The 13,223-nt window shown below is 40.1% G+C and overlaps 1 protein-coding gene across 3 annotated transcripts in view; it reads left to right on the top strand.

The window, feature by feature from the left end:
* ASAP1 (ArfGAP with SH3 domain, ankyrin repeat and PH domain 1) overlaps window positions 1–13,223 on the top strand; it is a 387,469-nt gene that overhangs the window by 311,499 nt on the left and 62,747 nt on the right. For all 3 annotated transcript variants that reach the window (XM_058444654.1, XM_058444652.1, XM_058444653.1), the window contains 7 exons: window positions 1,712–1,875; window positions 3,739–3,872; window positions 5,731–5,822; window positions 11,152–11,338; window positions 11,576–11,661; window positions 12,819–12,934; window positions 13,070–13,137. In XM_058444654.1, coding sequence (XP_058300637.1) covers window positions 1,712–1,875; window positions 3,739–3,872; window positions 5,731–5,822; window positions 11,152–11,338; window positions 11,576–11,661; window positions 12,819–12,934; window positions 13,070–13,137 — 847 coding nt within the window. The remainder of the gene's footprint in view (window positions 1–1,711; window positions 1,876–3,738; window positions 3,873–5,730; window positions 5,823–11,151; window positions 11,339–11,575; window positions 11,662–12,818; window positions 12,935–13,069; window positions 13,138–13,223) is intronic.

The raw sequence follows: 13,223 nt of genomic DNA, 5'->3' as shown, positions 1-13,223 counted from the left end.
AAACACCGCATGTTCTCACTCATAGGTGGGAATTGAACAATGAGAACACATGGACACAGGAGGGGGAACATCACACTCCGGGGACTGTTGTGGGGTGGGGGGAGGGGGGAGGGACAGCATTAGGAGATATACCTAATGCTAAATGACGAGTTAATGGGTGCAGCACACCAACATGGCACATGGATACATATGTAACTAACCTGCACATTGTTCACATATACCCTAAAACTTAAAGTATAATAATAATAATAAAATAAAAATAATAAAAAAATTAAAAAATTAACACTGGTTTGGAAATGTTTTTTATTTTCTTTTTAAAAAATAAATTTGGCTTTTTTCTCGTTCATGAAAGTAGTACAAGTTCATTATAGTTTTGAAAAATTATACAAAGGCACAAAGTCAAGCAATTCCTCTATCAGTTGTTTATATAGAAAATCACTTAAGAGACAACCACTATTGACATACTGGTGAAATTCCTTTTAGCCTTTAATACATACATATATTTAAATTTGGGATTATATCATTACATTAGCCCGTTCTCACACTGCTATAAAGAAATACCCTAGACTGGGTAATTTTTAAAAGGAAAGAAGTTTAATTGACTCACAGTTCCGCATGGCTGGGGAGGCCTCAGGAGACTTACAATTATAGTGGAAGGGCAGCAAACATGTCTTTCTTCACATGGCAGCAAGAGAGAGAAGTGTGTGGAGCAAAGAGGGAAGAGCCACTTATAAAACCATCAGATCTCAACTCACTCACTATCATGAGAACAGCATGGGGGAAACCGCCACCTTGATCCAATCACCTCCCACACAGGTCTCTCCCCAGACACGTGGGGATTATGGGGATTACGATTCAAGATGAGATTTGGATGAGGACACAAATCCAAACCATATCAATCATATAATAGGTTTTTTTGTTGTTGATTTCACAAAACACTATATTATGAGCATTTATCCAGTGTCACCCAAAAATTATTTGAAAATGTACACTTTAATGCCTGCTTAACTGTTCTACTTTATGGTTATTTCATGCCTTATTAATCAACTCCCTATTGTTGGATTTTTAGGTTATTTTAGTAGCAAAGGGTTATTTTGGGACATATGGTAGTCATACTGTGTATAAGTAAATAATCTGCAGTCTTCATTTAATATTATAAATGTCATCATGTTTCCATGTGAATATGCCTTTTTCATAAGTATAAATTTTTATGGCTGCTAATGAAATATCCCTTCATTTTCACTGTTAAGTGTCCCCACTGACACGGACTTGCAGAAAATACATACCTTTTGCTAAACTCCTTTTCCTGGCGCCTCTCCATTTCTCATCATTTCTTTCTCGTCCTTGCATTGGATGGGTCCCTCACTGAGTCCTCTCCATTCCAGCATTCGCTGTATTCAATATGCCCACATGGAAATGCAGTCTCGTTGTATATTCGTTCAAGTCCTCAGTTATATTGATTTTTTACTTTTCTCATCCGCTCCTCTCCTCTGTCTCATTTTCCCCTGTGTGTCACTTTCCATCCTTTAACTCTCACCTTCCTTCAAGTTTGATTTCTTTGTTTTTCCTCACTTTATTGCTATTTGGAAGGGGGCTTCTCTTTTGGAATTACTTGACAAAAGTAGATTTTTTTTGCAGTGGCAAAAAAAAAAAAAAAAAAAAATGGCCATGCTCTTATAAAGGTTTTTTACTCTTATGTTTTTACCAACAGATGGATATCAGTATTGACAAATAGCAAAGAAGAGGCCCTAACCATGGCCTTCCGTGGAGAGCAGAGTGCGGGAGAGAACAGCCTGGAAGACCTGACAAAAGCCATTATTGAGGATGTCCAACGGCTCCCAGGGAATGACATTTGCTGCGATTGTGGCTCATCAGGTTTTTGTCCCCATATTTAAACGAGCTTTTACAACATCCTTTCTCTTCCTGTAGAATATAAAATGATCTAGTTATTGAAAAGGCTTAACCCTTATGGACACACTCACGTACACACACAAAACACGTATTCCCGTCGTGATTTTTCCTACCACTGAGCTGCTTTTACCTATGCTGTTTTCTCTACCTGGAAAGCCCCCTCTTGCTCTCCTAGATGTCACTGCCAAAATACTACCTTTCCTATAAGATCCAGGTATATAAGCACCGTGGACATTATGGAGAGAGTAGGGGGCATGGAGTCCACATTTTGTATCACTGTCCACCACTCCCAGCCCGGACAATCTCACACTGAGTCCCTTTAGTATTCTGATTCGTAGTTTCCTTATCCTAAAAAATGGGTCAGTAAACCTCTTGCTATGGCACGGTGGCTCACACCTGTGATCCCAGCACTTTGGGAGGCTGAGGCGGGCGGATCACTTGAGGTCAGGAGTTCAAGACCAGCGTGGCCAACATGGTGAAACCCCATCTCTATTAAAAATACAAAAACTAGCTGGGCAAGGTGGCGGGCACCTGTAATCCCACCTACTTGGGAGGATAAGGCAGAAGAATCATTTGAACCCGGGAGGCAGAGGTTGCAGTGAGCCAAGATTGCACCATTGCACTCTAGCCTGGGCAACAGAGCGAAACTGTCTCAAAAAAAAAAGAAAAAAGAAATGGTGCATGTGAAATCAACTGAAATGTGGTACCTGATTTTCCTTCCTTCCTACTCAGCCACACCTTCCCTAACCTCTATATTATATTGAAGTTGCCTTCTCCCAAAGTTTTATTTTCAAATAGCACTATATTGCCAGTGTATTGGCAACAGCTAACATTGAGTGTTCCCACTGTACTGAGAATCATGCTAGGTGTTTTGCTTATCTCAGTGAATCCTTGCAGAACCCCTGTGAGCAAGATCCCAATATTCTCATTTTACAGATGAGGAAACTGGGACTCAGAGAGGTTGAATGACTCGCATAAGGTCACACAGCTAGTAGGAATCAGAACAAGGATGCAAACCTGGTATTCTTAAGCACTATGATATAATTTTTTTACTGTTTTACTTGTGAAACTGGATTTTCTACACAAGAAGCCATAAGCACCTCAGAGAGAAGTCTCAGATTTTCTGCCATTATTGTGTACATGTATAGTGTACACACATAGTGTGTACATAGTGACACACATAGTGTCAGGAAATGGCAAGCAGGTAGTAAAATCTCAGGCATTGACCAGTCAGGAAGAAGCTTGACCCAGAGAGAGAAACCTGAAGATTTGGCTAACATGGAAGTAATAGTTCCCATTGTTCTAGGGCCATTGGAGGTTGTAGAAAAAAGGCCTTAGGTCACTGAAAGAAACATTTGGTGTTCAATATTTACAGCTGTCTTATTACTAAGAAGTGCTCGTGGGGAGGCCATGACCAAGAACTGTTGAGGTTAATGTTAGTTGCAACTTGGAGGTTAATGATGGCTGTAAAATCCACTCCCCTGTGAGCATTACTTAATAGACCTTCAATCCATCACTGTCAGAGGTGATAGTGGCAGTGAGGGAACATCTCTCACAGGCCTAGAGGTGTTGCATAGGATCTCTTAAGAAAAGCCTTTCTCACTTTTTCACAAGGATAAAGTGCTTAATTTTGTTTTCAATTCAGTATCAAAGGGAAACTTTTATGGTAGCCCCTAGGCTAAACCTCAGGAGTCCATTTCTTCCATTTAAGTCTTTCCTTCATAGTTCTTAACAATTTGTACTACTATTGTTTTAGCTTCCTCTGTAGTTGGCACACTAAAATTAGATGTCTTTTTTGTTTCATTGTCTTCAAAATTCTTTCCACAGAACCCACCTGGCTTTCAACTAACTTGGGTATTTTGACCTGTATAGAATGTTCTGGCATCCATAGGGAAATGGGGGTTCATATTTCTCGCATTCAGTCTTTGGAACTAGACAAATTAGGAACTTCTGAACTCTTGGTAAGTAGTGACCTGTACTTGGGAAGAATGATATTATTGTCATGAGTAACTTTAATATATTGTTTTGGATTTTTTTTGTATGTCTGCTGAGTACAAAGAATTATAATTCCTGAATTTTGTGAGTTTGCATAGATGTTTAAAATGTAACTTTTGTGGTGTGTAATGTTGACTTTCTATTTCCTGTTTGAAGAAAGGATGAATCATACATGTCTATAAGTAGCTCAGTGAAATTGGCTCTTTTCTTTTGGGATGGTCTTCTTCAAAACTACATTTTTCTTTATGAATTAGTTTTCATATAACTCGCGGAAATAGCAGTTAAACTCAAATGTTCACATTACCTCATGGCTTCTGTTGTAAATAATGACTAAAGAGTTTATCTCAATTTTATTTTTATTATTTCTAAGTTTGTAAAAGTACACATGAATTACGAGTGGCTTAACTGTTGTCATAAAACCAGCTACTCTCGAACCCATAACTTCTTTAGGTAGTAAGGGAAGAAATTGTGTGAAGTTGTGGTGCTTAGCTTCTTAATCCAAAAAAGGGGTTATGTACACTTAAAATTGTTTTCCTTTAACCTCTGCCCTTCCCATCCTGAGTCACCCAGATGTGGAGTTGTCATCAGGTCCAAATTGCTCCCTGAGATATACCAAAATACAGAAGGGGAGCCTACTTGGCATCCCCCAAATAGGATGCCTACTGGACAAATGCCCTGTTTTGCATCATTTTAACACCTGGTGCACTGTGAGAGAGTCTTTGTACTAAGAGTGAAATTTTTAAAATAAAGTATGACTTCTCAGACAGGAAGCTCACCCTTGAGCAGAACCTGAATGAACCTGGGCTCAAAAAAAAGCTGAAAGTCTAGCTTATCATTTAGCCTTAACCAAAAAGGGCAGTTAGTGATCCAACCAGCAGTCCTGGCCATCTGAGCATTCACTAAGCAATCGTGATCTGTCTTGTGTTCTATGCACAATACAAGACATTCCTTCTAATTTAGAAAGTAGGAAGTTACCATGCTGATACTCGGCTCCCTGGTTCACTTCAGGATTATAGAGAAAAGACACAGACCTAATACCTGTAACACATTCTTCTTTAGTGCAGAAATGATGTCCCTCATCTCCTTGACCTGTATTAATGAAACCCAGTTTGACAACAAGAAAGAGGCAAGTCCAAATCCTAAACGTTTGCCATGCAATAAACCCAAGATTTTTTCCCTCAAAGACGTGGTTGCATGTATGTTTTTTAAACTTTGCATCCCAAAATTACATAAAATGATTAGAGGCCCTTCAGAACAAATTTTCTTAGAATGCTCTTGAACCCAGAAGCAAAATGCTTCCTGGGTCCTCTGCTGCCTGCAGCATCTTAATCTGTACCCAAATATAAAGTAATCCTATGTCCTTTTCTGTCCTGGGAGTAAATTTGTTCAATATAAAAAGGAAACGTGATGGTGGTTGAAAAGCTATTGCTGCTCATCAAAAGTTTAACCTAGAGTCACATATGGAGCCTGCTCTCTGTAATCTCAGATAGTTTGTATGTATGTAGGACCAGATTCTGTTCTAGCATATATCACATATTTGTAGACATGATTGATTTCCTTGTCAGTGGCCCCACTAGACTATGAGCACCTATGGAAAGGGAACATAGTTTACCCATCTCTGCATTTCCAGCACTTAGTTTGGTGCTTGGCACATAGTAGATGCTCAGTAAATATTTGTTGACCAGATGGATGGTGGTTTGTATTATAAGTCAAATGAGGGAAAATACATATTCATAAATCTCAAAAGCAAATAATAGGAGACTTTTAACTAGTAGCAAAGAGTTTGCTATATTGTGGTTGGTTTGTTTGTTTTTTCTGTTACAGCTGGCCAAGAATGTAGGAAACAATAGTTTTAATGATATTATGGAAGCAAATTTACCCAGCCCCTCACCAAAACCCACCCCTTCAAGTGATATGTAAGTATTTCTGATATATTGAACTTTTTTTAACCATTCTATAATTGTTTTTCTACCCTCCCAAAAAACTTCTTAGTTTTTTTTTTTTTTTTTTGGCTGGGTGCAGTGGCTCATGCCTGTAATCCTAGCACTTTGGGGAGCCGAGGCAAACGGATCACGAGGTCAGGAGATCAAGACCATCCTGGCTAACACGGTGAAACCTGTCTCTATTAAAAATTTAAAAAAAATTAGCCGGGCGTGGTGGCAGGCACTTGTAGTCCCAGCTACTTGGGAGGCTGAGGCAGGAGAATGGCATGAACCCAGGAGGTGGAGCTTGCAGTGAGCCGAGATCGCACCCGTGCACTCCAGCCTGGGCAACAGTGCGAGACTCCATCTAAAAAAAAAAAAAAAGTCTTTCGTTTTTTACAGTGTTTGTTTGTTTGTTTGTTTTCCAGAGCAAACCCCATTGTCAGGGGAAAGCAGAACAAAGAAAAGTATTTAGAAATGTATTTCCAGGATGCACAGATTCTTTTCACCCTCATCTTCCCCTAGGTAGTTGCAGCTGAGCACCTGCTCTGTAAAGCACAGATTGTCATTGGGGCAGTTCTCTCAAAAACATGGCATATTGTGATGAGTAAGAGACATTCAGAGACAATGGGAGATTCCTGTTAGCCTGGCAAAAATCCAAATGCTTAAAAACCCACTCAGCAAGACTGTGGGGAAACTGACATTCTGTCTCATAATATTGCCAGTGGGAGTACAAAATGGTACACTATGAAAAACAAATTAACCATATTTACCAAAATTATAAATGTACTTACCCTTTGACTCGGCAGTCCCACTCCTGGGAATTTATTCCTATTCTGTAATACAAAAAGATCAGGAACAAAACAAGTATCCATCTGTAGACATCTGATGAAATACTCTATGGTAGAGCCACACAACAGAACACTATGCAGATGAAAAAAAAAAAAGCACAAATTACACTGAAAAGACTTTTCAAAAGTCAATTTGATCGTAAAACTACCATGAACAAATAAGACCTAAGTTTTACTTTACCAGCTTGATAACAGCAAGTGCTCAAGCACATACACAGTGCAGTCTTGCCCACACCAGCATTTTTTAAATGTTTGCATGACCCAAACCTTGAAGGCACGGCTGCCAGATGACTGTCATAACAACATGGATTTTTATGTCCTGTTTCTCATGTGGGAAGCAGCATCAGCGCCACCTGGTCAGCTTTGTGCCTCATCTAGTCATTTGGCCTCTGTAAGACTTTCGCCTTCAAAATGTCTGATTCTCCAGTATCTCTAATGTAGTGGTTAAGGTCATAGATTTTGAAGCCAGACTGCTGGAATTCATATCATAGCTCTTCCACTTCCTAAACTATGTGAACTTGGACAAGTGACTTTTATTGTCTGTGCCTTAGTTTCCTCATCCAGAACATATGTCTACCTCATAGGGTTGTGGCGACAATTAAGGGGCTTGAATAAAAAGTGCTTGGAGCAGTATTTGGTCTATAGTTAGTGCTGTATAAGTATCTTATTCTTATTATTGGTCTATAGTAAGTGCTGTATAAGTATTTACTACTACTATTATTACTTCCTTGTTTGGCCAGTGACCCAGAGGCATAAAGTGAACCTCTTGTAACATGCAGTTTGATCACTCATTTAGTTGTTGATCAAATCCGTATGAGGCAGCTTCCCTACTTCAGGCATTCTTGTAGGTGCTGAAGATACAGTAGCAAACAAGACAGAGTTTCTGTCCTGCTTACATTCTGAGGAGACAAAAACACAGGGAATTAAAAAGTCAGTAATACAATTACACATTGTATTAGGTGTTATGAAGAAATTACAACAAGAGGAGGTGTTGAAGTGTGTGGGGAATGGGGAGGGGGTATTTTTTTCAACTTGAAGGTGGGGAAAGTGCAGAATTGAGGGGCATGAAGGCCCCCTCCCCGGGGGAAGCAGCCAGGCAGCTGGAACAGTCATTGTGGGTGCCCCAAGGGGCAGTAAGGCATATTTGAGCTATGTCATGAAGGAAGATGTGGCGGGAGAGAACTGAGCAAGAGGGAGATGCAGGGGAATGCTGGGCAAGATGGAGATGGAGCCAGATCATGTAGGTCATGGACTGCTTGGGGATTTGATTGTAAATGTGACTGAGAGGTTTTAAACAGGAGTGGCATGATCTGAGTTATTTTCTAAATTGATCATATGTTCTTTTTTTTTTTTTTTTTTTTGGAGATGGAATTTCACTCTCATTGCCTAGGCTGGAGTGCAATGATGCAATCTTGGCTCACTGCAACCTCCACCTCCCAGGTTCAAGCGATTCTCCTGTCGCAGCCTCCTGAGTAGCTGGGATTACAGGCATGCGCCACTATGCCCGACTAGTTTTTTGTATTTTTAGTAGAGAAGGAGTTTCTCCATGTTGATCAGGCTGGTCTCAAACTCCCGACCTCAGGTGATTCGCCCACCTCGGCCTCCCAATGTGCTGGGATTACAGGCATGAGCCACTGCACCCAGCCTCTTAAACTGATCATATGATATTGGTTCTCAACCAAGGGTGACTTTGCCCCCAGAGGATACTTGGCAATGTCTGGAGATATTCAGTTGTCATGACTTGGACAGGTGCTACTGGCACCCAGTGGGTAGATGTCAGGGATGGTGCTAAACGTCCTACAATGCATAGGACAGCTGTCAAGAGAAAAGAATTTACCCAGCCCCAAATGTCAGTAGGGCTGAGGTTGAGAAACCCCGCTGTAGCTGATGTGTGAAGGACAGACTTGCGGGGAGTGTGGCGGGGCCTGGGTGCCTATGGAGACAGACAGAGAAGCTGTTAAAATAGATCCACTGAGCGCTGAAGGTAAACTGGACAAAGGTGGTAGCAATGAAGATAATGAAATGTGGTTGACTTCCCAATATATTTTGAAGGGAGAGCCAGCAGGATTTGCTAATCAGTTTTAATATGAGATGTTTAAGACTCTGTCAAGATGACACCCAAGGTTTTACATCTAGGTAAATAGATAGTAGCATTAACAAAAACGGAGCAGATAAAGAGAGGACTGGGTTTAAGGGGACAGAGAAGAAAAGTTGTCTTTATCAGCATAGGACTAGAATTCTAGTGTCCAGATTTCCAGACAAATCTATTTTCCACTCTCCCTATTACTCCAGTGTCAGAAAACGTTAAATTGCCAGGGAACCATGGGCTGAGTGCCCATAAAAAGTTGAAGGCATTGTGTCTAGTAAGAGGCCAGATACTTCCTATGGCCGCAGAATTAGAGACCTAAGGGTAGAGGTGATTTTCAAGGTGATCATGTGATACCTGAGCACCCTCTGCATCATTTCTTCCAAATAATTGTGTGGCGTGTGCGTGACATTTCCAGTGACAGGAAGCCACCTGCAGACATTCCTGAAACACAGATGAATGCATGGAAACAGTAATCTAAGATCTACCTCCCGGCAACTTTGCATCTTTAAGCCTAGTTCTGGCCTCCCGGATAATAATGGGAAGGAAGCTTTCAAATGAACCCCTAACATGTGCATCCCTCTTTGTTCTTTACCCGTAATCTTGCTTCCTTGGAAGGCAGCTATGATTACTAATATTTTACAGGTAAGGAAACTGAGATTCAGTGAGAACTTGATTTACCCAGGGTCACATAGTTAGCACGTGGTCTCAGACTTGAATCGAGCCATTTAATTTTTAAGTCTGCTGCTCCATCCATCAACACAGTAGCTGCCTTTCACTCTTTATATAAGACACATGCAGCAGAGGCCTCAGAAGCCAGGCTTGGGCCGTTCTTTTGGTTACTGGAAGTCCTCTAATTCATCAGGCTCTTGCCATCCTTAAAAGGACTTTGACCTAAGCATAAAGGACACCCATGACCATAAGATTTTGGTTACTTAGTAGAATCAGTTGGTCTTTTCTCAGCTGCACAGGGTTGAGAAAAGACCAGAGGCTGTGTGCCATCATCAACCAGCTCAACTGTTTTTACGGCCAACCCAGAATGAAAGAAAAAGGTACCAGCACAATGTTAAACTGTGTTGCCTGACTGTGGGGTGTTGGAAACAGTAGCAGCTTCCACAGGTGGAATGCATATTTTTCAGCAAGAAAGTTTATGTCCTTTGTGTTAGAGCCCTCTCAGAAGGAAGAAAACACTTCTTAGGCACTGTACATCCTTTAATTCAAAATATACCAATGTCTTATCCCCATTTTCAGATTTAAAAAAAAAACTGAAGCTCATGACGATTAAGCAGTTTCCTGTGGTCACACAGCTGGGATGCTGTAGAACTAAGATTTAATCCAAAGTTCATTTACTGTCTTTATTAATTAGCTCATGTAACTGGGAAATTCAAGGGGTGGATTCAGGTACAGCTGGATCCAGGCTGTCAGACAGCATCACATGGACCCTAGCCTAGCTCTCTTTCCCTGACTCTTACCTCTCCTTTCCTCTGAGCTGACTTCCATTTTAGTCTTTCCCCAGAGGTGGCCAAGGCGACCATTGGGCCACTTAGGTCATATACTTACCTCTGTGGCTGGGAGGTGAGCTCAGTCCCACTAGAAACACTTGAACTGAAGTAAAGAAGGTGATTCCTCAAGAGAAGGAAAAAGTACCACACCCTTTCAGACTTTGGGCATGTTATCCATATGGTCTCCTGCTCCCATGCTGAACCTGTGCGGGAAAGACAGCTCATCTTCACCCCTTTGGAGCTCAGTGCCTGGCCTGGGGGAGTTGCTTCAGTGACAGCCTTTCTGAGCCTTAGTTTCCTCACCTATAAAATAGAGTTATGGCCGGGTACAGTGGCTCACACCTGTAATCCCAACACTTTGGGAGGCCAAGGGAGGAGAATTGCTTGAGCTCAGGAGTTCAAGACCAGCCTGGGCAACATAGCAAGACCCCATCCTTTTAAAAATTTTACAAAATAAAATAAAAAATAGGGAGTTATATCAGACGACTAAAATCTTTTCCGTAAAGCTCTGAAAACTTCTAACTGGTCTTTCAGAATGTGTTTAACTTCTTAAATTTTTTAATTTCTTCATATGCTTATATATCAGAGTTTGAAGTATTTATAAATAGTTGATTTCTCATGCTGTTGGTCAAGGTGAAAAAGAAATCTGTGATTTATGTGCCCGTTTACTTTGTAACTATATCTATTACTTGTATATATTAGTAAACATATATTATTTTCTTTATTCTGTCTCTGTTGGAGTAATTTGATCTAAAACCTGGTTTATTTGAATGGTGAAAAGAAGCATATCTTAACTAAAATAACTTCTCAAAGAGAAATGTTTGTCAGAAAAATGTAAACCTTTCTTAGCACTTGGAAAATAAAAATTCTTTATTCTGTTTTAGGACTGTACGAAAAGAATATATCACGGCAAAGTATGTAGATCATAGGTTTTCAAGGAAGACCTGTTCAACTTCATCAGCTAAACTAAATGAATTGCTTGAGGCCATCAAATCCAGGGATTTACTTGCACTAATTCAAGTCTATGCAGAGGGGGTAGAGCTAATGGAACCACTGCTGGAACCTGGGCAGGTAAGGCCTCACTAAAATCATAGGATAAAAAGTAATGTGGAAAATCAGTTTAAAAGGTGACTTATTTTAACATTATACCATATAATGAGATTCTTATACATTGGGTGGCCATGTCTAAATCAAGAGAATATGAGAGTGAAAAGGTGTGCTCCTTACTTGGGGGCAACTGATATATATGAAGCCTCCCTTGGCAGAGCATATTATCAACTTACTTAATACTTTTCCTTCCCTTTTTAGGAGCTTGGGGAGACAGCCCTTCACCTTGCCGTCCGAACTGCAGACCAGACATCTCTCCATTTGGTTGACTTCCTTGTACAAAACTGGTATCATTTTTGTTTTCTCTATTGAATTGCCTGAATATTCCTTATAAATTAACACAAACCAGTCCTATCAGTGACCTAGATCGGGAATTGGCAAGCTTTTTCTGTATCGCACTAGATATAAAAATTATTTTTGGCTTTGCAGGCATGAAGTCTCTCTGTCAGAGCTATTCACTTCTGCCATGGTAGCGTGAAAGCAGCCAAAGACAATGTGTAAACAAGCAAGTGTGGCTGTATTCCAATAAAACTTTATTATTTTATTTATAAAAACAGACAGTGAACCAGATATGGCCTACAGGCTGTAGTTTGCCATCTCTTGGCCTTTATAAATGTAAAATTATGTCTGTATCCAAAAATCTGCTGCACAGATTAGACACATTTCCTAACCGTTAGGAGAGGTTAAAAGAGAGAAGATTTAACAGCACAGGTCAACCAGATTTGTGAGTTTTCATTGTTCCTAAATTTAATATAAGATAGCAGCAATGTGTGTGGCTGGATCAATAGCTCATTCAAGTTTGGGATATACTGATGGAAGTATAAGAGTGAACATAGGAAGTTTGGACTTGCTGGATTCTTTATCTGTTCTGTAAGCAACAGATGATGAGGAGGAACTAGAGCTCATCTAAAGAAGAAGAGCAAAATAGTGAGGGGATTTGAACCCATACAGGAAAAATGGTACATAGACACAAGCCAAATTGTATAAAAGTCCACGTTTCTTCCTCAGAGACAATATAGTATAGTGGCTCAAAGCATTGGCTCCAGAGATAGATTACCTGTGCTCAAATATCCCTGCCTCACCATCCCTATCTTGAAAATCTTGAAAGCAAGCACTTCAGCCTCTCTGCGCTTCAGGGTTTTTTATCTGTAAAAGAGGTTATTATTAGTACTTACCCCATCAGATAGTTGTAAAGATTCAGTGAACTAATACATGTAAACGTTAAGAAACAGTGTTTGTCCCATAGGACCTGGCATTCTAAATAAATGCTGCCTGTTATCACTGTATTGCTTATAAATCTAGGTTAGAAACATCATAATTTTCTCTATTTTAATAATTAGGTCTCAAATTTGACTCAGTTGTCAGCACAAAAATAAGTGGCTAATCTATAGTTTTAAGTTATAAAGTAAGTCATTTTTTTTCTAATAATCATCTAATTTTTCAGTGGGAACCTGGATAAGCAGACGGCCCTGGGAAATACAGTTCTACACTACTGTAGTTTGTACAGTAAACCTGAGTGTTTGAAGCTTTTGCTCAGGAGCAAGCCCACTGTGGATATAGGTAAGAGTGTGTCCCAGTGTCTTCATGACTGTAGTAAGCGTGTGTTGCATGGTACATTGTAATTTGATTATTGTTCCTTGCCTTCTTAAGGTGTTCCCTAGATAATTATACAAATTAATTTTTTCCCTATTTCAGTTAACCAGGCTGGAGAAACTGCCCTAGACATAGCGAAGAGACTAAAAGCTACCCAGTGTGAAGATCTGGTAAGCAAAAATGGACATAGGAGATTTATTAGACATGGCTGCCTTAAAAGTGTCATTCTGAGAAGCTAGAATTGAATATTAAAAAT

This window comes from Hylobates moloch, unplaced genomic scaffold (genome assembly GCF_009828535.3).
Source record: "Hylobates moloch isolate HMO894 unplaced genomic scaffold, HMol_V3 SCAFFOLD_9, whole genome shotgun sequence".
Classification (NCBI taxonomy): Eukaryota; Metazoa; Chordata; class Mammalia; order Primates; family Hylobatidae; genus Hylobates; species Hylobates moloch.
Note: the sequence above shows the minus strand (reverse complement) of the source record. Positions and strands in the feature narration are given on the sequence as shown.